This window comes from Macaca fascicularis, chromosome 7 (assembly GCF_037993035.2).
Source record: "Macaca fascicularis isolate 582-1 chromosome 7, T2T-MFA8v1.1".
In the NCBI taxonomy this organism is placed as follows: Eukaryota; Metazoa; Chordata; class Mammalia; order Primates; family Cercopithecidae; genus Macaca; species Macaca fascicularis.
Genome location: NC_088381.1, coordinates 102,332,245 through 102,356,713, shown reverse-complemented (window position 1 = coordinate 102,356,713; position 24,469 = coordinate 102,332,245). Strand labels below are relative to the sequence as shown.

At 45.5% G+C, this 24,469-nt stretch overlaps 1 protein-coding gene across 3 annotated transcripts in view; it reads left to right on the top strand.

Annotated features, from left to right (window-relative positions):
- Window positions 1–4,344: 4,344 nt before the first annotated feature.
- EAPP (E2F associated phosphoprotein) overlaps window positions 4,345–24,469 on the top strand; it is a 30,003-nt gene continuing 9,878 nt past the window's right edge. Inside the window, exons 1-5 of one of the 3 annotated variants that reach the window (XM_045396279.2) lie at window positions 4,345–4,491; window positions 8,350–8,531; window positions 11,432–11,527; window positions 16,063–16,180; window positions 20,030–20,140. In XM_045396279.2, the coding sequence (XP_045252214.1) occupies window positions 4,418–4,491; window positions 8,350–8,531; window positions 11,432–11,527; window positions 16,063–16,180; window positions 20,030–20,140 (581 nt within the window). In that variant the 5' untranslated portion in view covers window positions 4,345–4,417. Of the gene's footprint in view, window positions 4,794–8,349; window positions 8,532–11,431; window positions 11,528–16,062; window positions 16,181–20,029; window positions 20,141–24,469 lie in introns of all 3 variants that reach the window. The other 2 variants (XM_073997222.1, XM_045396280.2) reach the window with 2 other exon arrangements.

The window sequence follows — 24,469 nt, the reverse complement described above, 5'->3', positions numbered from 1 at the left end:
AACATTAAGCACTAAGATTTCCCCAAGCAGCTTGACAGAACATCGTTTTCCTTGAGCATCTTCCCTGGTAGGCCTGTCAGAAATGGCTGCAACTAACAGGAGAACCTAAAGGCGAGGCGCCGGGTGGAGTCGGAGGAGAATCAAGCCTCTTACTTTGAAGGAAAAAAAATCAGGACAAAGTACAAAGTTGTCCACTATGCAAACCGTGCGTGCACTGGTCGAGTTAAGTGTATAACGCTGGACAACAGACCGTGTTTAAACACTTGGGAAAATCTGTAAATACACTGTTGTTATTATTATATTATTATTATTGTTGTTGTTGTTGTTGTTGTTTTGTTGTTGTTGTTGTTGTTTGAGACGGAGTTTCGCTCTTGTTGTCCAGGCTGGAGTGCAATGGCGCGATTTCATCTCACCGCAACCTCCGCCTCCCGGGTTCAAGCGATTCTCCTGCCTCAGCCTCCCGAGTAGCTGGGATTACAGGCATGCGCCACCACGCCCGGCTAATTTCGTATTTTTAGTAGAGACGGGGTTTCTCCATGTTGGTAGGCTGGTCTCGAACTCCCGACCTCAGGTGATTTGCCCACTCTCAGCCTCTCGAAGTGTTGGGATTACAGGCGTGAACCACCATGCCCGGCCACTGTTATGTTTTATAGTCAATTCACCCGATCTGAGATATTCTAGGTAATCTGTTCAACCTTCATTTTATGCTCAGATGGTGAGCCGTCCTCGATTTTTTTTTTGAGACGGAATCTCGCTCAGCCGCCCAGGCTGGAGTGCAGTGGCGCGATCTCCCCGGGTTCAAGCGATTCTCCCGTCTCAGCCTCCCGAGTAGCTGGGATTACAGGCACCCGCCATCATGCCCGGCTAATTTTTTTATTTTAGCAGACCAGGCTGGTCTTGAACTCCTGACCTCAGGTGATCCGCTCGCTTCGGCCTCCCAGAGCGACCGCGCCCGGCCGATTTTTTTGGACAGTAACCCGAGAACTTTCTTCTTTACTACTTCTCCCATTGAGAAGTAGAGTCCAATTCCCCTCTCCTTGGATCTGGTTTGGCCTTATGCACAACGGCATTTGGCAGAAGCCATGTCCAGGGGCTCCCGAGCCTGGGTGGGAGGCATCCTTACAGCTCCAAAGGCATCTGGGTCTCCGGGAATCGTCTGGGAGGTTTGCGCCGTCATGGAAGAAGGCTGACTACGCAGGCTGCCCTGTCGTGAGGAAGCCCGCGGCTTTGTGGAGAGAAATACATGGAAACAGTTTCAGTCCCCAACCGAGACCCTAGGCATCAGGGAGCAGAACATCAAAACTGTGGATTTGGGGATAGAAATGCATGATCATTGTTGTTGCAAAGCCCTTACGTTTTGAGGGTGGTCTTTTCGGGAAGCAATAGAGAAATGGAACGGGGAGACGGACAGTGAGCAGACAAGTAATATGCAGCAGAAGGGGGAAAAACGTGGACCACGGGATAGAGAAGAGGGCGTGGAGAGAAAAGGCTGCGGTTGAGGGCTTAACATGTTAGACAGGGGGGTCACGGAAAGCCTCCCTGCTTCTCTCTGTTTGCTCCAAACTCTTGCTTCTCTTTGCTTGCTCAGCATCAGCGCATAGAATCCCCAAAGGTCACCCCACGATGGCAGCCTCAGCTCCAGTTTACGTGTCCTGTTACAAGTCCTAGGACCACAACCAACTCTCTAGACTTGTTTGCTTTTCTTCTAATGTAATACACACACACACACACACACACACACACACACACACACACACACATTTTTGAGACGGAGTCTCGCTCTGTCACCAGGCTGGAGTGCGGTAGCACGATCTCAGCTCACTGCAACCTCCGCCTCCCGGGTTCAAGTGATTCTCCCGCCTCAGCCTCCCGAGTAACTGGGACTACAGGCGCCCGCCACCAAGCCCGGCTAATTTTTTGTTATTTTTAGTAGAGACCGGGTTTCACCCTGTTACCCAGGATGGTCTTGATCTCACGACCTCGTGATCCGCCCCCCTTGGCCTCCCAAAGTGCTGGGATTATAGGCGTGAGCCACCGCTGGCAGCCAAAAAGTTGTTTTAAAATTTTTTTAGCGATAGGATCTCGCTTAGTTGCCCAGGCTGGTCTTGAACTCCTGGGCTCAAGCAATCTTCCCACTTTGGACCCCCAAAGTGCTGGGATTACAGGGGTAAGCCACCGCACCCAACCTCAATCTTCTTGTGATCTGTTATGTTGACAACCAAGACAGCTATTTAGTGGTTGATGGGTGGACAGTGTATACAGCATGGACACACTGGACAGAGGCGTGACTCAATGTTCCAGGTAGGACGGCAACAGATTTCATCACGCTGCTCAGAACAACATAAAATTTAAAACATAAATCGTTTCTGCAGTTTTTCATTTAATGTTTTCAGATTTCAGGTAACTGCTGTAACTTGAAGAAAAGTGAAACTGCAGAAAAGGCAGGACCACTGGACTGCTGCTTTCATTCTACGCCCACGTTTTAGAGTGCATTCCCACAATAAGCACTCTAACAATGTAAACCAGGGGCCGAGGGATGCACCTTCCACTCTACTTCCTTCCCCAGAAAAGATCACCTTGGTACAGAATAGCAAATGGGTAAGTGAAACACTGTATAGCTTTTGGCCCTATACTTAGTATTTCTTAACATTTACACAGCGTTTTCACATTTCCAAAGCACAGTACCAACGTTTATTAATCCTCACAACACCCCTGTGAGGTAGGTCAATATGTCCTTTAGAGTAGAAAACTGAGGCAGAGGTCAAGCAAACCTGCCCTGGGCCACAGAGCAGCAGATGAAGGGGCTAGACCTGGATCCAGAAGCTAGGGCTCTTGGTCCTGCCTTCATCCACTGGTGGACATCACATGGGCTTATTTTTACCAGTGAAGGTTATGTGAAGGACAAAACGCACTCAGCCAGCAACGGAAAATCAACAGTTCAAACAGCACTGGGGAACACGTCAGTTAAAGAGACGAAACACTCATCAGCTCATGAATGAGACAAGAGAACATGCTGCTGAGGAAGTGTGGAATCATCACGACCGGGGACTAGACCAAGAATGGGCGCTCAGGAGGGTTCAGGAAAATGTAAACAAACTAGGAACCCATCCAAGGGGTGACAGGCCCAAATCCCTATGGGTCTCCAAATGGTAGAAAAATTAGAAAACGATAGTGGAAAAATCCAACCACGCAACCTAACTTTAAACTAGGAATGACAGTAATGTTCATTCACATTAGAAAGGCCGACAGTGTTTGTAATATAACTACTGGCGACAGTATCCTATTTGTATGCCAACTTTCATCTCAAGTATTCTACTTTTCTTTCCCCACAGACAAACAAGTGTTGTTCTTTACAGCAGACCTCTTTCCCTCTACATACCAATCTATCCACTCGCATAACTACTAAGTGGCTCACTGGTATATGTCTCATGCTTAATTGGCTGAGCTAGGCGTGGAATCCTGGAAACCACAACAGACTGTACTTTGCTCCTGTATTTCAGGAATAACTGTCGCTAACCTGCCTCTGTCCGATTCCACCTTCTATGAAGTACACACAGAGGAGCAGTTCATTCTTTTGTAAAGGGATTGGTGGACTTTGTTCGAGATGCCATTTCAAAAGAAACGAGAAAAAAGAAAAACTAAGACCTGCACTGTAAAGCATTATATAGGAGTAGATTTATTACAGCTACTTCACATTTTAGAGAGTGCTACGGTGTCTCAGTAGGAGGCAGGAACCCGAGTTCCTCGTTCAGAAACAGGGTTGGAAACAGTCTCCCGATGGAGATCAAGTGGCTGTCATCTGCCTGGTCTCCTCAAGTATCGAGTGGGATCAGTTGAGGGCTGAGCAAAAGTGGGGACTGGGAAGATGACGAGAAAATATAACTTTTCGGTAGATTGTCGAGGCCAAAGTCAGACTGAGGAGTGAACAGTGTGAAGGAGCGGTTGAGAGCCTCACAGTGTGGAAGGCATAAGGGTTAGAGGCGAGGTTGGCGAGATGCGGGTGCTGGTGTCTGAGGACCTATTGGATTTCGGGCCGTGTGTCCCTCAGCGTCTAGATTCCTGCTTCGTAGGTGATGAGACACTGCATGTAGCGTGTTCCCCTCAGAGACTACCACTTACGAGAGTGCCCATCATTATTTTTGGTGGCAAGGTAGCTGCTATTTTCCTGTAAGCAGAAGCCGCGGAAGAAAATGGTGGGATTAAGACCCGCCCCCGTCTCCGCCCCTTTTCGCTCCTGCTCCGCCCCTTCCCCGCCTTCTACGTGCCCCCCTTGCTTTGGTCGGTCTGCGCAGGCGCGCAAGGGGGACTCGGAAGTTCAGACGGAAGTGGCGTCAGGGGAGCTTTAGGGACTGGACCGGCAGTGTAAACAGAGACGCTGCAAATCGCTTGTGGATGGTGTAGGCCGCTGCAGGCCACCATGAACCGGCTTCCGGATGATTACGACCCCTACGCGGTTGAAGAGCCTAGCGACGAGGATCCGGCTTTAAGCAGGTGGGCCCCTGCCCCACCCTGGCCCCCGAGGATTTGGGTCGAGGCCTGGCTTTGATCGCCTCACTCGTTGCGCCTGCCGAGCCTATGCAGACCCTGGCGGCTCGGGAGCCTGTCGTGCCTCACTGTCACTTGTGCGAGGCTAAAGGGCTTTCCTGATGGGGTCGCGCAGCCCCGGGGGGGGGCGGGGCCGATGTCTCCTGTAGGAAGAGGGATATTCCGGAATCACGGGGGATCGCGTGTAAATCTTCAAAAGCAATGAGATCGAAACCTACCTCTACAGCTTAGTAGCAGAGTGACGGAAGGCAAGTCACTTATCCTCGATTACTCACCTGTAAAATTGAACTATAATAACGTATAGTTGTATAACCTATATAGCACAGTGTAACACACTACGTTTGTTGTGAGGCTCACAGGACTTAATGTGAAGTGTCCATCTTGAAGACTAAACTGCCATAAACAGAAATAAGGGAATGTTGAATAGCCTTTTTTTTTTTTTTTTTTTTTTTTTTTTTTAACGGGGACTGTTTTATGCTTACTCTGAGCAACAGTGGGAAATCGGCCGGGCGCGGTGGCTCAAGCCTGTAATCCCAGCACTTTGGGAGGCCGAGATGGGCGGATCACAAGGTCAGGAGATCGAGACCATCCTGGCTAACATGGTGAAACCCCGTCTCTACTAAAAATACAAAAAACTAGCCGGGCGAGGTGGCGGGCGCCTGTAGTCCCAGCTACTCGGGAGGCTGAGGCAGGAGAATGGCGTAAACCCGGGAAGCGGAGCTTGCAGTGAGCTGAGATCCAGCCACTGCACTCCAGCCTGGGCGACAGAGCGAGACTCCGTCTCAAAAAAAAAAAAAAAACAAAAAACAGTGGGAAATCATAAGGTCCTTGTCTTCCAGAGGCTTATAGTATAATAAGAGTAATAAGATAAAGTACGGGCCGGGCGCGGTGGCTCACGCCTGTAATCCCAGCACTTTGGGAGGCCGAGGCGGGCGGATCACAAGGTCAGGAGATCGAGACCATCCTGGCTAACACTGTGAAACCCCGTCTCTACTAAAAATGCAAAAAATTAGCCGGGCGAGGCGGCGGGCGCCTGTAGTCCCAGCTACTCGGGAGGCTGAGGCAGGAGAATGGCGTGAACCCGGGAGGCGGAGCTTGCAGTGAGCCGAGATCGCGCCACTGCACTCCAGCCTGGGCGACTAAGCGAGACTCTGTCTCAAAAAAAAAAAAAAAAAAAAAAAAAGATAAAGTACGTATATCTTGGCAGTGCGTTGTAGAAAATATTGACCTGAGATAGTCACAGAAGAAGGTTCGTGGTATTTCCAGAAGGGAGGTCTTTATTCTACCAGGGAAACTTGAAGCTATTTTGCCAAGAGATTTCCACACAAATTTAGTTATTTCTTAAGCTGTCAGCAAATCCTATTGTTAAACTTTAAAACATTCATTCTGTCCAAAGAAGCTTTCTGTAAAGCTGTGCTTTCATTAACAACGTTGGCCAGGTGTGGTGGCCCATGCCTGTAATCCCAGGACTTTGGGAGGCTAAGGCGGGAGAATCTCTTGAGCCTAGTAGTAAAGGAACAGCCTGGGCAACATAGTGAGACCTCATTTCTTAAAAAAAGAAAAAAAATATCAAAAGAACAATGTTTCCTCATATTGTCATGGGGAGACATTGGATGCATGGGAAATCAGACTGCTGTTAAGATTTCTTTTGTGGGGAGTGAGGATGAATACCAGGATTCCCTACGAAAAAGAGTTTCAGTTAATGGGTCCTGTCTGTGAAAGGAGATATATATATGTCTTATTTATTTATTTATTTTGAGACAGAGTCTCACTCTGTCAGCCAGGCTGGAGTGCAGTGGCGTGATCTTGGTTCACTGTAGCCTCCACCTCCTGGGTTCCAGCAATTCTCCTGTCTCAGCCTCCTGGGTAGCTGGGATTACAGGCACGAGCTACCACGCCCGGCTTATTTTTTGTATTTTTAGTAGAGACGGAGTTTCACCATGTTGGCCGGGCCGGTCTCGAACTCCTGACCTTAGGCGATCCGCCCACCTCAGGCTCCCAAAGTGCTAGGATTACAAGGATGGGCCACTGAGCCCAGCCTGTTGTATCATTTCTTTAAGGAAGCTTTATAATCCTGTGACAGTTGCCACTGGTAAGGTAACTGTAAAGATAAATATTATAAAAACATAACAGTGTTATCAGACAATATTGCCTGTTGAAGGCTCTGAGCCAAATGGTTATTATTTTAAAAAGGGAGATTAGTGTTAGAGAGGTGTCTGTCAGGATTTAATTTTACACTATTTATAAGCTAATACATTGTAGCCTGTTACTGTTTCACGGTAGCTGACCGAAGACATGAGACTCCTGGGTCAAAGATAAGACTACACATAGCACAGCAAGCAGCATGAGCATCATGTTTGTGTGGCTTGCTCTTGCTTGTCAACCCTACAGGTATTATGCTGATGGTCCTAGAAGAATGCTGCACATTCAGTGGGTTGGCATCGTGGCTAAAGAATACTTGAGCTTGGAGAATCCACCTCTTTCATGGCAGACAGTAAATACACCTGCTCTTTGTCCTGGAAGGAGACATTATCTCATTCCTCAAGGTTGTTTGTTGCAAACACAATCCTGAGAAATGGCTGGAGTGAACAGTGGTCAGAACCTTGCATTCTTGGCATACTTAACTTGCATATCCAGTGTCCATGATTTATTATTGCCTTTCCCAGTAGTGCTGAAAACTGAGACTTTGGTTGAAATAATCAAAAGAATTGAAGAAAATTTGTAGAAAAAATAACTCTCGCTTTGTGATTCAGTTTTTTAAAATTAAACATTTTATTTTGAAGTTTTTGTAGATTCACATTCAGTTATAAGAAATAATACAGGTCTGGTGCAGTGGCTCACACCTGTAATCCCAGCACTTTGGGAGGCCAAGGCAGGAGAATCACTTGAACTCAAGAGTTCAAGATCAGCCTGAGCAACATGATGAAATCATGTCTCTACCAAAAATACAAAATATTAGCTGGGTATGGGGGTGCATATCTGTGGTGAGGGTGGGAGGGTGAGGCAGTTGGTTGGCTTGAGCCTGGGAGGCAGAGGTTTCAGTGAGCCAAGATGGCACCATTGCACTCCAGCCTGGGCAACACAGTGAGACCCCCATCTCAGAAAAAAAAAAATAATAATAATAATACAGAGAGATCCTGTGTACCCTTTCTCCAGTTTCCTCCAGTGTTAACATACTACAAAACTATAGTGCAGTATCACAACCAGGATATCTATCTATTTATAGATCTATCTATGTATTTTTTGAGACGGATTCTGAATCCTGAGGCAGGAGAATTGCTTGAACCCAGGAGGCGGAGGTTGCAGTGAGCAGAAATCATGCCACTGTACTACAGCGTGGGTGACAAGAGCGAGACTCTATCTCAAAAAAAAGAAAAAAAAAAAAAAGAAAAAGAAAAAAAAAACCCAGTCTGGGCAACATGGCAAAACCCCATTTCTACAAAAATTAAAAAAAAAAAAGACTGGGAATGGTGGCATGTGCCTGTAGTTCCAGCTACTGGGGAAGCTGAGGTGGGAGGATTGCTTGAACCGGGGAGGTGGAGGTTGCAGTGAACTGAGATCATGCGACTGCACTCCAGCTTGGGTGACAGAGTAAGATGCCATCTCCAAAAAAAAAAAAAAAAAAAAAAGATTGGAAATATGCAGAACTGGCCTATTAAGTGAGAATAGCTATATGTAATATATAAGTATATCAAATGCAACCATGTAATACTTACAATTGTTGTTGAACAGTGAGATGCTGGGAGTTTTAAATTATTTTAATTTTTAAATATTCATATTCTTTTGGATTTAAATATATACTAGCTCTGAGGATGAAGTGGATGTGCTTTTACATGGAACTCCTGACCAAAAACGAAAACTCATCAGAGAATGTCTTACTGGAGAAAGTGAATCATCTAGTGAAGATGAATTTGAAAAGGAAATGGAAGCTGAATTAAATTCTACCATGAAAACAATGGAGGACAAGTTATCCTCTCTGGGAACTGGTAAACTTTTAGTTCAATTTTATATATATTTTTGTAAGCTCTATAAGGGCAGGAACCTTATTTGTGCTCTTCTGTGTCCCCAGCACTTTCAATAGGTGCTCAATATATATTTATTGAATGAAGGAGTAAATGTATTTGGCAGTCTGAGCTAGAGTCTTCTTTTTCTCAATTAAAGAAGTTATTGATTTATTTATTACTTTAGGTTCAATGTCTCATTCTGTCACCCAGGCTGGAGTGCACTGGCATGATCATAGCTCACTGTAGCCTAAAACTCCTGGGCTCAAATGATCCTGCCACCTCTGCTTCTTGAATAACTGAGATTACAGGCATGTACCACTGTGCCCAGCTAATTAAAAAAAAAAATTTGGCACAGGCGCGGTGACTCACACCTGTAATCCCAGCACTTTGGGAGGCCGAGGCGGGTGAATCACGAGGTCAGGAGATTGAGACCATTCTGGCTAACACAGTGAAACCCCGTCTCTACTAAAAATACAAAAAATCAGCCGGACATGGTGGCGGGCGCCTGTAGTCCCAGCTACTCGGGAGGCTGAGGCAGGAGAATGGCGTGAACCCAGGAGGCGGAGCTTGCAGTGAGCTGAAATAGGGCCACTGCACTCCAGCCTGAGAGACAGGGAGACTCCGCCTCAAAATAAAATAAAATAAAATAAAATAATTTGTAGCGACTGGGTGCAGTGGCTCACACCTGTAATCCCAGCACTTTGGGAGGCCCAGGTGGATGGATCACCTGAGGTCAGGAGTTCAAGATGAGTCTGGCCAACGTGGCGAAACCCCGTCTCTACTAAAAATACAAAAATTAGTTGGGTGTGGTGGCACGCACCTATAGTCCCAGCTACTCGGGAGGCCAAGGCAGGAGAATGGCTTGAACCCGGAAGGCAGAGGTTGCAGTGAGCCGAGATTGTGGCACTACACTCCAGAGAGGGCGAGGGAGTGAGACTCCATCTCAAAAAAAAAAAAAAAAAAAAAAGAGGCTGGGCTTGGTGGCTCACGCTTGTAATCCTGGCACTTTGGGAGGCCGAGGCGGGTGAATCACGAGGTGAGGAGTTCGAGACCATCCTGGCCAACACAGTGAAACACACCTCTACTAAAAATATAAAAATTAGCTGCGCGTGGTGGTGTGCACCTGTAATCCCAGCTACTCAGGAGGCTGAGGCAGGAGAATCGTTTGAACCCAGGAGGCAGAGGTTGCAGTGAGCTGAGATTGTGCCATTGCTCTCCAGCCTAGGCGACAGAGCTAGACTCCATCTAAAAAATAAAATAAAATAAAATAAAATAAAATAAATAAATTGTAGAGACAGGGTCTCACTATGTTGCCCAGGCTGGTCTTAAACTCTTGGCTCAAGTGATCTTCCTGCACTGGCCTGCCAAAGTGCTGGGATTACAGGTGTAAGCTACTGTGCCTGGCCTGGAGTTTTCTTTGATGACTGTCTTGTGTTCTTGGAAAGAGATTAGTTAATACTGTTTACTTGCATAATTTTGTTTTGCAGTTTTTACCCTAGAGTTAAAAGACACACAAACTTACAGAAGTATTTTTAGGGTTAGATGGCACTAAAATGTGTCAGATTTCATTATGTATCATCACAGATTCCTGTTTCATTTAGTGAGTAATGAAACATACTTCATTTTGATACTTGGTCTTTATGTAAAATTTACCTGACCTGAAAACTGGTTTGTGAAAGTAGGACTCGCCGGGCGCGGTGGCTCACGCCTGTAATCCCAGCACTTTGGGAGGCCGAGGCGGGCGGATCACAAGGTCAGGAGATCGAGACCACGGTGAAACCCTGTCTCTACTAAAAATACAAAAAAAAATTAGCCGGGCGCGGTTGTGGGCGCCTGTAGTCCCAGCTACTCGGGAGGCTGAGGCAGGAGAATGGCGTGAACCCGGGAGGCAGAGCTTGCAGTGAGCCGAGATCGCGCCACTGCACTCCAGCCTGGGCGACAGAGCGAGACTCCGTCTCAAAAAAAAAAAAAAAAAAAAAAAGAAAGTAGGACTCTTTGACTGGGTGCAGTGGCTCATGCCTGTAATCCCAGCACTTTGGGAAGCCGAGTTGGGTGGATCACGAGGTAAGGAGCTCAAGACCAGCCTGGCCAATATGGTGAAACCCCGTCTCTACTATAAATACAAAAAATTAGCCAGGTGCGATGGCAGGTGCCTATAATCCCAGCTACTCAGGAGGGTGAGGCAGGGGAATCACTTGAACCCGGGTGGCAGAGGTTGCAGTGAGCCAAGATCATGCTATTGCACTCCAGCCTGGGCAACACAGTGAGACTCAGTCTCAAAAAAAAAAGGAAGTAGGACTCGTCAGCATTGATTTCCATGTTGATATGCTATGTATTAGCTGGAAAGATCTGAAAGCATATAAAAATATAATAAAAACTAAAGCTGATGCTAACTAAGGAATTAGGGATATGGGCATATGATGACGTAAGTATAGGTAATGTCATGGCCCTGGGCACAACTGAGGAGAAGAATGTGTCCTTGACTCATTCCTCCTGACTTCCTGTAGGGTTTTTACCCTTTTTCTCCTAATGTTTCTTAGAACAAAATGTTTGTTCTATGTTCTGCATAGTATATTGCATGACTGAAAGGTAGAGATATGTGTGCTGGTAGCCTGAAAATATGGCTATTTTATTTAATGAGATTTGTAGGAAGGGAGAGAGAAGAATTTTCTGAAGATTTGGAACATTTTAAGGAGGGCCAGTTCTCTGTAACTGTATAGGGCATAGACATCGAGTAAGTCACTGATGTGAAAATATTTCACCATCAAATGAGATTGTGAATGAGTTGATATTGCTTTGAGGTGATGGAAGAATATATGGAGTTTTTCACCTTGTGAATTATGTATGATTTAGTCTGTAAACTTTACTTCTGGTTTGAATAGGATCTTCCTCAGGAAATGGAAAAGTTGCCACAGCTCCTACAAGGTACTACGATGATATATATTTTGATTCTGATTCTGAGGATGAAGACAAAGCAGGTAAGTAGCCTATTTACCAGGTTAAGCAGTTATATTTTATAAAAAAGGGTTTACCTAACAATTATTGGATGTAAGGATTTCCCTCTGAGTTTGGTCTTTTAAGAAATTACGGCTGGGCATGGTGGTTCACGCCTGTAATTGCAGCACTTTGGGAGGCTGATGCAGGCAGATCACCTGAGGTTGGGAGTTTAAGACCAGCCTGGCCAACTTGGTAAAACCCTGTCTGTACTAAAAATACAAAAATAAGCCGGGCATGGTGGTGCACGCCTGTAGTCCTAGCTACTTGGGAGGCTGAGGCGGGAGAATCACTTGAACCCGGGAGGCAGAGGTTGCAGTGAGCCGAGATTGCACCACTGCACTCCAGCTTGGGCAACAGAGTGATACTGTCTCAAAAAAAAAAAAAAAAAAAAAGTAAATTGGATGCCGTTTATGTGAAAACAAAAGCAGGATTGATTAATAAGAAAAACTGGGGGCCAGGCATGGTGGCTTAATGCTTGTAATCCCAGCACTTTGGGAGGCAGATGTAGGCAGATTGCCTGAGGTCAGGACTTTGAGACCAGTCTGGTCAACATGGTGAAACCCCATCTCTACTAAAAATACAAAAAAATTAGCTGGGCTTGGTGGCGTGCACCTGTAATCCTGGCTACTTGGGAGGATGAGACAGGAATTGCTTGAACCAGGGAGGTAGAGGTTGTAGTGAGCTGAGATTGCACCACTGCACTCCAGCCTGGGCAACAGAGCAAGACTCCGTCTCAAAAAAAAAAAAAAAAGCTGGGGATGCAAGCATGTGAGGACATGGCACCAACAGTGGTGCTACTTGGGTGTACCTAGGAAGTAAGAGAGAGTGTGTCCCAACTCAATACCTCCCCTCCTCGGGGCTCTTGCCCCCTCTTCCTTTAGGTTCCCTATAGCAGCAGTATTTGTTTTCATGCCTGCAAATAGTTTCTATGTTTTCATCCTCCTGCAGATTTTTTTTTTTTTTTTTTTTTTTTGAGACGGAGTCTAGCTCTGTCGCCCAGGCTGGAGTGCAGTGGCCAGATCTCAGCTCACTGCAAGCTCCGCTTCCCGGGTTTACGCCATTCTCCTGGCTCAGCCTCCCGAGTAGCTGGGACTACAGGCGCCTGCCACCTCGCCCGGCTAGTTTTTTGTATTTTTTAGTAGAGACAGGGTTTCACCGTGTTAACCAGGATGGTCTCGATCTGCTGACCTTGTGATCCGCCCGTCTCGGCCTCCCAAAGTACTAGGATTACAGGCTTGAGCCACCGCGCCCAGCCATTTTTTTTTTTTTTTGAAACGGAGTCTTGCACTGTCACCCAGGCTGAAGTGCAGTGGCCCTATCTCAGCTCACTGCAAGCTCTGCCTCTGGGGTTCACGCCATTCTCCTGCCTCAGCCTCCCGAGTAGCTGGGACTACAGGCACCTGCCACCACTCCCAGCTAATTTTTTGTACTTTTATCAGAGATGGGGTTTCACTGTGTTAGCCAGGATGGCCTGGATCTCCTGACCTCGTGATCCACCTGCCTTGGACTCCCAACTTTTATTTTTTTTTTTTGAGACGGAGTTTTGGTCTTGTTGCCCAAGCTGGAGTGCAATGGCACCATCTTGGTTCACTGCAACCTCTGCCTCTTGGGTTCAAGCAATTTTCCTGTCTCAGCCTCCCGAGTAGCTGGGATTACAGCCTCCTGCCACCACGCCCGGCTAATTTTTTGTATTTTTAGGAGAAACGGGGTTTCACCATGTTAGCCAGGCTGGTCTCAAACTCCTGACCTCAGGTGATCCACCTGCCTTAGCCTCCCAAAGTGCTGGAATAACTGGTGTGAGCCACCATGCCTGGCCTCCTCTTGCAGAATTTTTCTTAATGCGTTGCTTTTTAATCAGCCTCTGTGTTCTTCAAAATTGAATTTTTATAAAATTTAAGCAAAGTTGAACATAACAAGAGCTAAAACTAATTATTTCAGTAATTACACTGAAATATTCGAGTAACAAATTTCTGTGGTAAACAACAATATTATACTTTTATGCATTATTACTTAAATATTGACCTGCTAGAATGTACGTGTTTGTTTGTTTATTTATTTATTTATTTATTTATTTATTTATTTTGAGATTGAGTCTCGCTCTGTCACCCAGGCTGAAGTGCAGTGGTGTGATCTCAGCTCACTGCAAGCTCCTCCTCCCAGGTTCATGCCATTCTCCTGCCTCAGCCTCCCGTGTAGCTGGGACTACAGGCGCCCGCCACCACGACCGGCTAATTTTTTTGTATATTTAGTAGAGACGGGGTTTCATCATGTTAGCCAGAATGGTCTCGATCTCCTGACCTTGTGATCTGCCCGCCTCGGCCTCCGAAGTGCTGGGATTATAGGCGTGAGCCAACCGCGCCCAGCCTTGTTTATTTATTTTTTAGGCAGAGTGCCACTCTGTCACCCAGGCTGGAGTGCGGTGACACAGTCTTCGCTCACTATAGCCTCTGCCTCCTGGGTTCAAGCGATTCTGGTGCCTCAGCCTCCCTGGTAGTTGGGACTACAGGCGCACACTACTGTACCTGGTTACTTTTTGTATTTTTAGAAGAGACAGGGTTTCGCCATGTTGGCCATGGTGGTTTGAAACTCCTGATCTCAGGTTGTCTGCCCACTTTGGCCTCCCAAAGTGCTGGGATTACAGGCATGAGCCAGCACTCCCTGCCTGCTAGAATATATTCAAAAAGTCTAGTGTATGTAGATGGCCATAGTGTGTTTTTTTTTTTTTTTTTTTTTTTGTAGAGATGGGGTCTTGCTTTGTTACTTAGGCTGGTGTCGAATTCCTGGCTTCAAGCGATCCTCCCAAAATGCTGGGATTACAGATGTGAGCCACTGTGTCGGACCTCATACTGTGTTTTTTTTTTTTTCAATTTACTTTTGAAATATTTTTGTTCTAATTTTAGTAGCATTTTATATGTGAGAATGCGTGGAGAATTCATACATCAAAAATAATTTATATTCTTGGCTTGTTTTGAGTGGCTCTTTTGAGTTTCTGAATTCTCATTGTTTGAACTTAGTCCTTGAAATACCAGTTTTGGGTAAATAAACAATTTTTGCCTCCTTTGTCATTTTATTGCCTTATTAGTTGGAGAAGAACTTTATTTTTTACATTTTTGTTGAATTTTTTACTTTTTTAGAGATAGGTCTCACTCTGTCACCGAGGCTCCAGCAGTGCAGTGGTGCAATTATAGCTTACTACATCCTCAGACTCCTAGGCTCAAGCCGTCCTCCCAGTTCAGCTTCCCTAGTAGCTAGGACTACAGGTGTGCTAGGACTACAGGTGTGCCTGGCTAATTTTTAATTTTTATTTGTGTAGAGATGGGGTCTCATTATGCTGGCCAGGCTGGTTTTGAACTCCTGGCCTCAAGTGATCCTCTTGTCTCAGCCCCTCAAAGCTCTAGAATTATAGGTGTGAACTACCGCACCCCACCTGGACAAGCACTTGTTTAGATGAAGGGTTTTTTTAACTTTTTTTTTTTGAGACAGAGTTTCGTTTTTGTTGCCCAGGCTGGAGTGCAATGGCACAATCTCGGCTTACCGCAACCTCCACCTCCTGAGTTCAAGTGATTCTCCTGCCTCAGCCTCCTGAGTAGCTGGGATTACAGGCATGCTCCACCATGCCCGGCTAATTTTGTAGTTTTAGTAGAGACAGGGTTTCTTCATGTTGGTCAGGCTGGTCTCAAACTCCCAACCTCAGTTGATCTTCCCCCCTTGGCCTCCCATAGTGCTGGGATTACAGGCATGAGGCACTGCGCCTGGCCTCTGGCCTTTTTTAACTTGTTTTTTTTGGAGACAGAGTTTTCGCTCTTTTGCAGAGGTTGGAGTGAAGTGGCACGATTTCAGCTCACTGCAACCTCTGACCCCCTACCCAGATTCAAGCGATTCTCCTGTGTCAGCCTCCCAAGTAGCTAGGATTATAGGTGCCTGCCACCAGGCCTGGCTAATTTTATATTTTATTTTATTTTTTTTCTTTTTTGTTGAGACAGAGTCTCGCTCTTGTCACCCAGGCTGAAGTGCAGTGGCATGATCTCGGCTCACTGCAACCTCTGCCTCCTGGGTTCAAGCAATTTTTCTGCTTCAGGCCTCCAAGTAGCTGGGATTACAGGTGCCCGCTACCATACCCAGCTAATTTTTGTATTTTTAGTAGAGACAGGTTTCACCATGTTGGCCAGGCTGGTCTCAGACTCCTGACCTCAGGTGATCTGCCCGCCTTGGTGTCCCAAAGTGCTGGGATTACAGGCGTGAGCCACCGCCCCTGGCCCTAATTTTGTACTTTTAGTAGAGACAGGGTTTTGCTATGTTGTCCAGGCTGGTCTCGAACTCATGACGTCAGGTGATGCACCCACCTTGGCCTCCCAAAGTGCTAGGATTATAGGTGTGAGCCACTGCGTCCGTCCCTTTTAAAACTTTTTAGGGAAAATAAAAATAAATGTGTAGCTTGGGAAATGAGACTATTCATTTAAAGAAGTGTGAACTTGACACATGATTCTTAGCCATATCCTAACATTTTCAAAATTAGTACAGGTGACCAAGAAAAAAAAGAAGAAACAACACAAGATTCCAACAAATGACGAATTACTGTATGATCCTGAAAAAGATAACAGAGATCAGGCCTGGGTTGATGCACAGAGAAGGGGGTAAGAACTTAATGTTTAGAATCTTTAGGAAAAAATGATTGAAAGATGATTTTTACTACATTCACATTTTGAATATATGTGTATATGTTTACACAAACACATACACACACACAAACAAAAAAGTTTGAGGAAAAAACTGCTCAATAGTTTATTTTGAAAATAACCAGCAAATTTTAGTGAGACAATTTATTTTTAAATTTTAAATTTTATATTTTATTTTATTATTATTATTTTTTGAGACGGAGTCTTGCACTGTCACCTGGGCTGGAGTGTGGTGGCGCGATCTCGACTCACTGCAACCTCTGTCTCCCGGGTTCAAGAGATTTTCCTGCCTCAGCCTCCCGAGTAGTTGGGATTACAGGCGCCCGCCACCGCGCCCAGCTAATTTATTGTATTTTTAGTAGAGACAGGGTTTCACCATGTTGGCCAAGCTGGTCTCAAACCCCTGACCTCGTGATTCACCCACCTCGGCTTCCCAAAGTGCTGGGATTATAGGCGTGAGCCCCTGCACCTGGCCCGACAATTGTTTTATTTTTTAAAAAAACTCGTTGAATTCAGGCTGTGTTAGTCAATCTTTCCTTCAAGAAAAACTGACTTTTTTTTTTCAGATGTCGTTTTAAATTACTTTGAGATTAAGAGTTTATGTGGATGAGCCAGGGTAGTGGCTTATGCCTGTAATCCCAGCCACTTTGGGAGGCTGAGGCAGGTGGATCACCTGAGGTCGGGAGTTTGAGACCAGCCTGGTGAACATGGTGAAACCCTGTCTCTACTAAAAATACAAAAATTAGTGGGGCAATGGTGGTGCACACCTGTAATTCCAGCTACTCAGGAGGCTGAGGGGGGAGAATCGCTCGATCCTGGGAGGTGGAGGTTGCAGTGAGCCGAGATCACGCCACTCCACTCCGGCCTGGACGACAGAGTGAGACGCTGTCTCAAATAATAAAAAGCTTTTGTGGATGAAGAGTGGATTTAGCAAATTGTTCTTTTTAACTACTTACAAATTTGATTTTTAAAAATTGAGATGAGGCTGGGCATGATGGCTCAAGCCTATAATCCCGGCACTTTGGGAGGCCAAGGCGGGTGGATCACTTGAAGTCAGGAGTTCAAGACCAGCTTGGCCAACATGGCAAAACCCTGTCTCTACTAAAAATACAAAAGTTAGCTGGGTGTGGTGGTGTGCGCCTGTAATCACAGCTACTCTGGAGGCACAAGAATTGCTTGATCCCAGGAGGTAGAGGTTGCAGTGAGCCGATATTGTACCACTGTACTCCAGCCTGGTTGACTGAGTGAGACTGTCTGGAAAAAAAAAAAAAAAAAAAATTAAGATGAAGCTACTCTAGGTACACTGCTTATGGGGTATCCCTGCTCTGCAAGGAGCAGTTAAAATTTTTTTTTTTGAGATGAAATTCACATAACAACATTGCCCACTTTAAAAGTGAACAATTGGCCGGGTGCGGTGGCTCAAGCCTGTAATCCCAGCACTTTGGGAGGCCGAGACGGGCGGATCACGAGGTCAGGAGATTGAGACTATCCTGGCTAACATGGTGAAACCCCGTCTCTACTAAAAATACAAAAAACTAGCCGGGCGTGGTGGCGGGCGCCTGTAGTCTCAGCTACTTGGGAGGCTGAGGCGGGAGAATGGCGTGAACCCGGGAGGCGGAGCTTGCAGTGAGCCGAGATCACGCCACTGCACCCCAGCCTGGGAGACACAGCGAGACTCCGTCTCAAAAAAAAAAAAAAAAAAAAAATTTTTTTTTTAGTGGCGAGGTCTAGCCATATTGCCCAACGTGATCTTGAATTCCTGGCCCCAGGTGATCCTCCTGTCTTCACCTCCTGTGCTGGCATTACAGGTGTGAGCCATTGTGCCAGGCCTTTTTTTTTTTTTTTTTTTTTGAGATGGACTTTTGCTCTTGTTGCCCAGGCTGGAGTGCAAATGTGAGCTCAGCTCACTGCAACCTCCTCCTCCCAGGTTCAAGCGATTCTTCTGTCTCAGCCTCCTGAGTAGCTGGGATTACAGGCATGTGCCACTGCGCCTGGCTAATTTTGTATTTTTAGTAGAGATGGGGTTTATCCATGTTGGTCAGGCTTGTCTCAAACTCCTGACCTCAGATGATCCGCCCACCTCGGCCTCCCAAAGTTTTGGGATTACAGGCGTGAGCCACTGCACCCAGTCTTCTTTTTTTTAATTTAAAGACAGGGTCTTGCTCTGTTGCCCAGACCGTAGTGCAGTGATGCTATCATACCTCAATGCAGCCCTGAACTCCTGGGCTCAAATGATCCCCCTGCCTCAGTGTCCTGAGTGCATGTTTGTTTTTTTTGTTTCTAATTTAATTTTTAATAGACACGAGGTCTTGCTATGTTGCCTAGGCTGATTGATCTTAAACTCCTGGGCTCAAGCAATCCCCTCCTGCCTTGGCCTCCTTAAGTGCTGGGATTACAGGTGTGAGCCACCATGCCCAGTTTATGCTTATTTATTTTTATTTTCATTTTATTTTTTAAATTTTCTTATAGAGACAGGGTTTCACCATGTTGCTCAGGCTGGTCTCAAACTCATAGGCTCAAGTGGTCTGCCCACCTTGGCCTGGGATTACAGGTGTAATTCCAGCATGGCTCTATGCTTATTTTTGTTTTTGTTTTTTTGGGATGGAGTCTCGCTCTGTCACCCAGGCTGGAGTGCAGTGTCAAAATTTCGGCTCACTGCGACCTCCACCTCCCGGGTTCAAGCAGTTCTCTGCCTCAGCCTCCCAAGTAGCTGGGATTCTAGGCACCCGCCACCACGCCCAGTTAATTTTTGTATTTTTAGTAGAGACGGGGTTTCACTGTGTTGGCCAGGATGGTCTCAATCTCTTGACCTCGTGATCCACCCACCTCGGCCTCCCAAAGTGCTGGGATTACAGGCGTGAGCCACCACTCCCAGCCTTGATACATTATTATTAATCAAGGTTCATAATTTTAAAAAATTTCCTTAGTTTTTATGTACTGTTCTTTTTCTGTTTGAGGATCCCATGTAGGATAGTACATTACTTTTAGTTATCATGCCTCCCTAGGCTCTTCTTGACTATGTCAGTTTCTTAGACTTTCCTTGTTTTCAGTGCCCTTAATTACTTTGAGGAGCACTAATCAGGTATGTGTAGGAGGCCCCTCTGTTGGAATTTGTCTGTTGTTTTCTCTCATAATTAGGATGGGATTATGGGTTTTTATGAGTGAGAACATAGAAGTAGAGAGCCATTTTCATCACGTTGTATCAAGAGTACATACTACCAACCTGAGTTTTGTGTGTTGATGTTGACCTTATCACCTTGTTGACCAGCGTTAATGTTCTCTACTGTAAAGTTAGTCTTTACCTGCCTTACCTTACTGTACTCTTTGGAAGGAAGTCACTGTGTCCAACCCAGACTTAAGGACTAGGGAGTTATACTCCACCAATGTGAGGGAAGAGCATCTTTATAGATTATTTAGAATTCTGTGTAGGGATTTGTCTGTTCTCCCCCATTTATTTATCTATTCAGTACATTTATATTAGCATGGACTCGTGGGTATTTATTTTATACTTTGGGTTGTATTCCAATACTGCTTTATTTTGTTGCTCAGTTTGTTTCAGCTTTGGCAGTTGGTGACTCGTTCAGTTGGCTCCTGTTTCCCTTTGTCATAACCACCTCACTGTTTTGTTTTTGTTTTCTTGAACGTCTTTTCTGGCACTAAAAGATGCTCCTGGTTCATCTTGTGTTCCTCATTCCTAGAATTAGCCATTTCTTTGAAGAGTACTAGTTCTTTTTATTGGAAAATGACACTAGAAACCAAGATCTGGTTTTAATATGTTTTTCTCCCCACTTTCTTCTTCTGTTCTAGTTACCATGGTTTGGGACTACAGAGGTCATGTCAACAACAGCCTGTTCCAAATAGTGATGCTGTCTTGAATTGTCCTGCCTGCATGACCACACTTTGCCTTGATTGTCAAAGGTAATGGATGAAGGACACACACACACACACATTTTGTTTAAATCAGAAACAGACTTTTTTTTTTTGAAGACAGAGTCTCGCTCTGTTGCCCAGGCCTGAGTGCAGTGGCACAATCTCGCTTCACTGCAGCCTCCGCCCCGTGGGTTCAAGCGAGTCTCCTGCCTCAGCCTCCCAGGTAGCTGGGATTACAGGTGGCCACCACCATGCCTGGCTAGTTTTTGTGTGTGTGTATATCTAGATTTAGATCTATCTATATATGTAGATCTAGATCTAGATCTATATATATATTTTGTTTTGTTTTGTTTTTTTGAGATGGAGTCTCACTCTGTCGCCCAGGCTGGAGTGCAGTGGTGCAATCTCGGTTCACTGTAACCTCTGCCGCCCAGGTTCAAGTGATTCTCCTGCCTCAGCCTCCCAAGTAGCTGGGATTACAGGCGCCTGCCACTACACCCGGCTAATTTTTGTAGTTTTAGTACAGACAGGGTTTCACCATCTTGGCCAGACTGATCTTGAACTCCTGACCTTGTGATCCACCCGCCTTGGCCTCCCAAAGTGCTGGGATTACTTAGGTGTGAGCTACCACAGCCAGCCTTATTTTTGTATTTTTAGTAGAGACAGGGTCACACCGTGTTGGCCAGGTTAGTCTCGAACTCCTGACTTCAAGTGATCTGCCCACCTTGGTCTCCCAAAGGGTTGGAATTACAGGCGTGAGCCACTGCGCCCACCCCAGAAACAGATGGGTACTCAGGAATTCTGATAAGGTTCTGTACTTATATTCTTGGTGCTGTGTGATTAATCTTTATACAATTAATTTTGGTTATATATAGTTCTATTAAAAGTAGCTTTTATACTTTTAAAGCTGGGCACAGTGACTCATGCCTGTAATCCCAGTACTATGGGAGGCTGACGCGATCACTTGAGCCCAGGAGTTTGAGACCAGCCTAGGCAACATAGTGATACCTCATCTCTACAAAAAATAAAAAATAAAAAAAATTAGCTTAGTATAGTGATGTATGCCTATAGACCCAGCTACTCGATAGGCTGAGGTGAGAGGATGGCTTGAGCTCAGGAATTCAAGACTGCAGTGGGCTATGACCATTGCACTCCAGCCTGGGCAACAAAACAAAGGTGAGATCCCCATCTCTAAAAAAAAAAAAAAAAAGGTTCTTTTCTAGTGCAAAATAGCAGCATAGAAGCAAACTGGCTTTCCTTCCACCTGCAGAATACCAAAACCAAATATACAGCACTGAAGCTATCACCACCAGTATCCCAGATCGCAGTATAAGGAGGAGACAGTTTCTAGGGCCACGGAGAAGTGAAAAAAACTTAAAGCAGACAGTAAGAGAATTGTTCTTCCATATCTGCTTATCATTCTCCACAATCTGCCTGGCACCAAGTGAGCAGAAAAATTCCCCTGAGCTCAAGATTTTTACATTAGAAAAAGTGAGATTGAAGTGTACAACCAGCTTCTTTACCTTTTTGAGTTCTCTAGTAAGAGATTTGTCCCTGCCTCAACCCATAGGAAGCACTGAGAGTGGCTGAAGGAAAAAATATCACTGAGGATAGCCAGAGACAAAGAAGGATATAGGCAGAGACAAAGCCAGGTCCCAAGTGTGAACCCTTAGCCAGCATTCCCATCCTACTAGGATATCCCTGTCCTCTTTGGGACCCACCCACGGCTTCATTTGGAACAGGCAGCACTCTCAGTGTTTACTAGAACTGTGGCTTAAAGTGCCATCTAGTGCCAAAAAGGAAGCAGTGACATAGTGGGAAGAAAGAAGAAAGAATATCAACATGCAAATTGCAAATTACAAAGTATCTCTAGGTAAACATAACTAATAACCAAAAAAAGCCAAGCAGAGAAGACTGGAATAAATAATCCTTCAATACAAAGACATACATTTACATCCACAAGACACAGTAGCAAATGGAACCATGACCTCTTCAAATGGATAAAACAAGGAATCAGTGACTGACCCCAACAATACTATGATGTGTGAACTCTCTGACCAAGAATTCAAAATAGCAGTTTTAAGAAAATTCTCCAAGACAGCCCAGACAATTCAGAAATTTATCAGAGAAATTTAACAAAGAGATCAAAATAATTAAGAAATTATGGGCACAGTGGCTCATATCTGTAATCCCAGTACTTTGGGAGGCCAAGGTAGGAAGATGGCTTGAGGCCAGGAGTTTTGAGACCAGTCTGGGCAACATAGTAAGACTCTGTCTCTACAGAAAATGAAAAAACTTAGTTGGTGTGTTGGCATACGCTTACAGACCCAGCTACTTTGGAGGCTGAGGTGGGAAGATCACTTGAGCCCAGGAAGTCGAGGCTGCAGTGAGTCATGATTGTGCCACTATATTCCAGAATGGGTGGCAGAGTCAGACTCTGTCTCTAAAAGAAGAACAAAATAAAATACAACAGAAATCTGGGAACTCGGACGGGCGCAGGGGCTCATGCCTGTAATCCCAGCACTTTGGGAGACTGAGGCGGGCCAATCACGAGGTCAGAAGATTGAGACCATTCTGGCTAACACGATGAAACCCCCTCTCTGCTAAAAATAAAAAAAATTAGCTGGGCATGGTGGCAAGCGCCTATCATCCCAGCTACTTGGGAGACTGAGGCAGGAGAATCGCTTGAACCCGGGAGGCAGAGGTTGCAGTGAGCCGAGATCATGCCACTGCACTCCAGCCTGGGCGATGGAGCGAGACTCCATCTCAAGAAGAAAAAAAGAAATCTGGGAACTCTGAGAAATACATTTGCTGAACTAAAAAATTCATTAGAGGCTCTCAATAGCAGAAAGGATCAACAAAAGAAAGAATCAGTGAGCTTAAAGATACACTGTTTGAAAATGCACAGAGGAGAAAGAAAAGGAATGAAGATCTCCTACAAGATATAAAATATTACCTCAAAAGATTAAATCTAAGAATTGGTACTCAAGAGGGAGTAGAGCAAAAGCAAGGGGTAGAAAGCTTATTCAAAAAAATAATAGCAGTAGCTGGGAATGGTGGCTGACACTTGTAATCCCAGCACTCTGGGAAGCGGAGGTGAGTGATCACCTGAGGTCAGCAGTTCAAGACCAGCCTGGCCAACATGGTAAAACCCTGTCTCTACTAAAAATGTAAACAAATTAGCTGGGCGGGGTGGTGCATGCCTGTAATCCAAGGTACTTGGGAGGCTGTGGCAGGAGAATCGCTTGAACCCAGGAGTCAGAGGTTGCAGTGAGCTGAGATCACACCATTGCACTACAGCCTGGGCAACAAGAGCAAAACTTGGTCTCAAAAATAATAATTATAATAATAATAGCAGAAAATGTCCCAAAACTTAAGAAGAAGATATTTATGGCCAGAGAACACCAAACACATTTGACCCAAATAAAACCACCCCCAGGCATATAACAATAAAATAATAAAACTGTCCAAAGGTTATGGACAAAGAGAGGATCTTGAAAGGAGCAAGAGAAATGAAGCAAATAACATAAAATAGCTACAGTTCATCTGGCAACAGACTTCTCAATGGAAACTATACAGATCAGGAGGGAGTAGAATGAAAAAAAAAAAAAATGCCAGGCTGGGTGTGGTGGCTCATGCCTGTAATCCAAACGCTTTGGGAGGCTGAAGCGGGTGCATCACTTGAGGCCAGGAGTTTGAGACAAGCCTGGCCAACATGATGAAACCCCTCTCTACTAAAAATATTTAACAATTAGCTGAGCGTGGTGGGATTTGCCTATAATCCCGGCTATTTGGGAGGCTGTGGCACGAGAATTGTTTGAACCTGAGAGGCACAGGTTGCGGTGAGCTGAGATTGCACCACTGCATTCCAGCCTGGCAGACAGAGTGAGACCCTGTCTCAGAAATAAAGGACTGGGCATGGTGGCTCACGCCTGTAATCCTAGCACTTTGGGAGACAGGGGCGGGTGGATCACCTGAGGTCAGGAGTTCAAGACCAGCCTGGCCAACATGGTGAAACTCCGTCTCTACTAAAAATACAAAAATTAGCTGAGTGTGGTGGCACGTGCCTGTAATCCCAGCTACTGGGGAGGCTGAGGCAGGACAATTGCTTGAACCAAGGAGGTGGAGGTCGCCGTGAGCCAAGATCACGCCACTTCACTCCAGCGTGAGTGACAGAGTGAGACCCTCTCTCAAAAAAAAAAAGAAAAAAATAGAGAAAAGAAAGAACTGGGCCAGGCATGGTGGCTCATGCCTGTAATCCCAGCACGTTGGGAGGCTGAGGCAGGTGAATCACCTGCGGTCAGAAGTTTGAGACCAGCCTGGCCAACACGGTAAAACCCCATCTCTACTAAAAATATAAAAAATTAGCTGGGCATG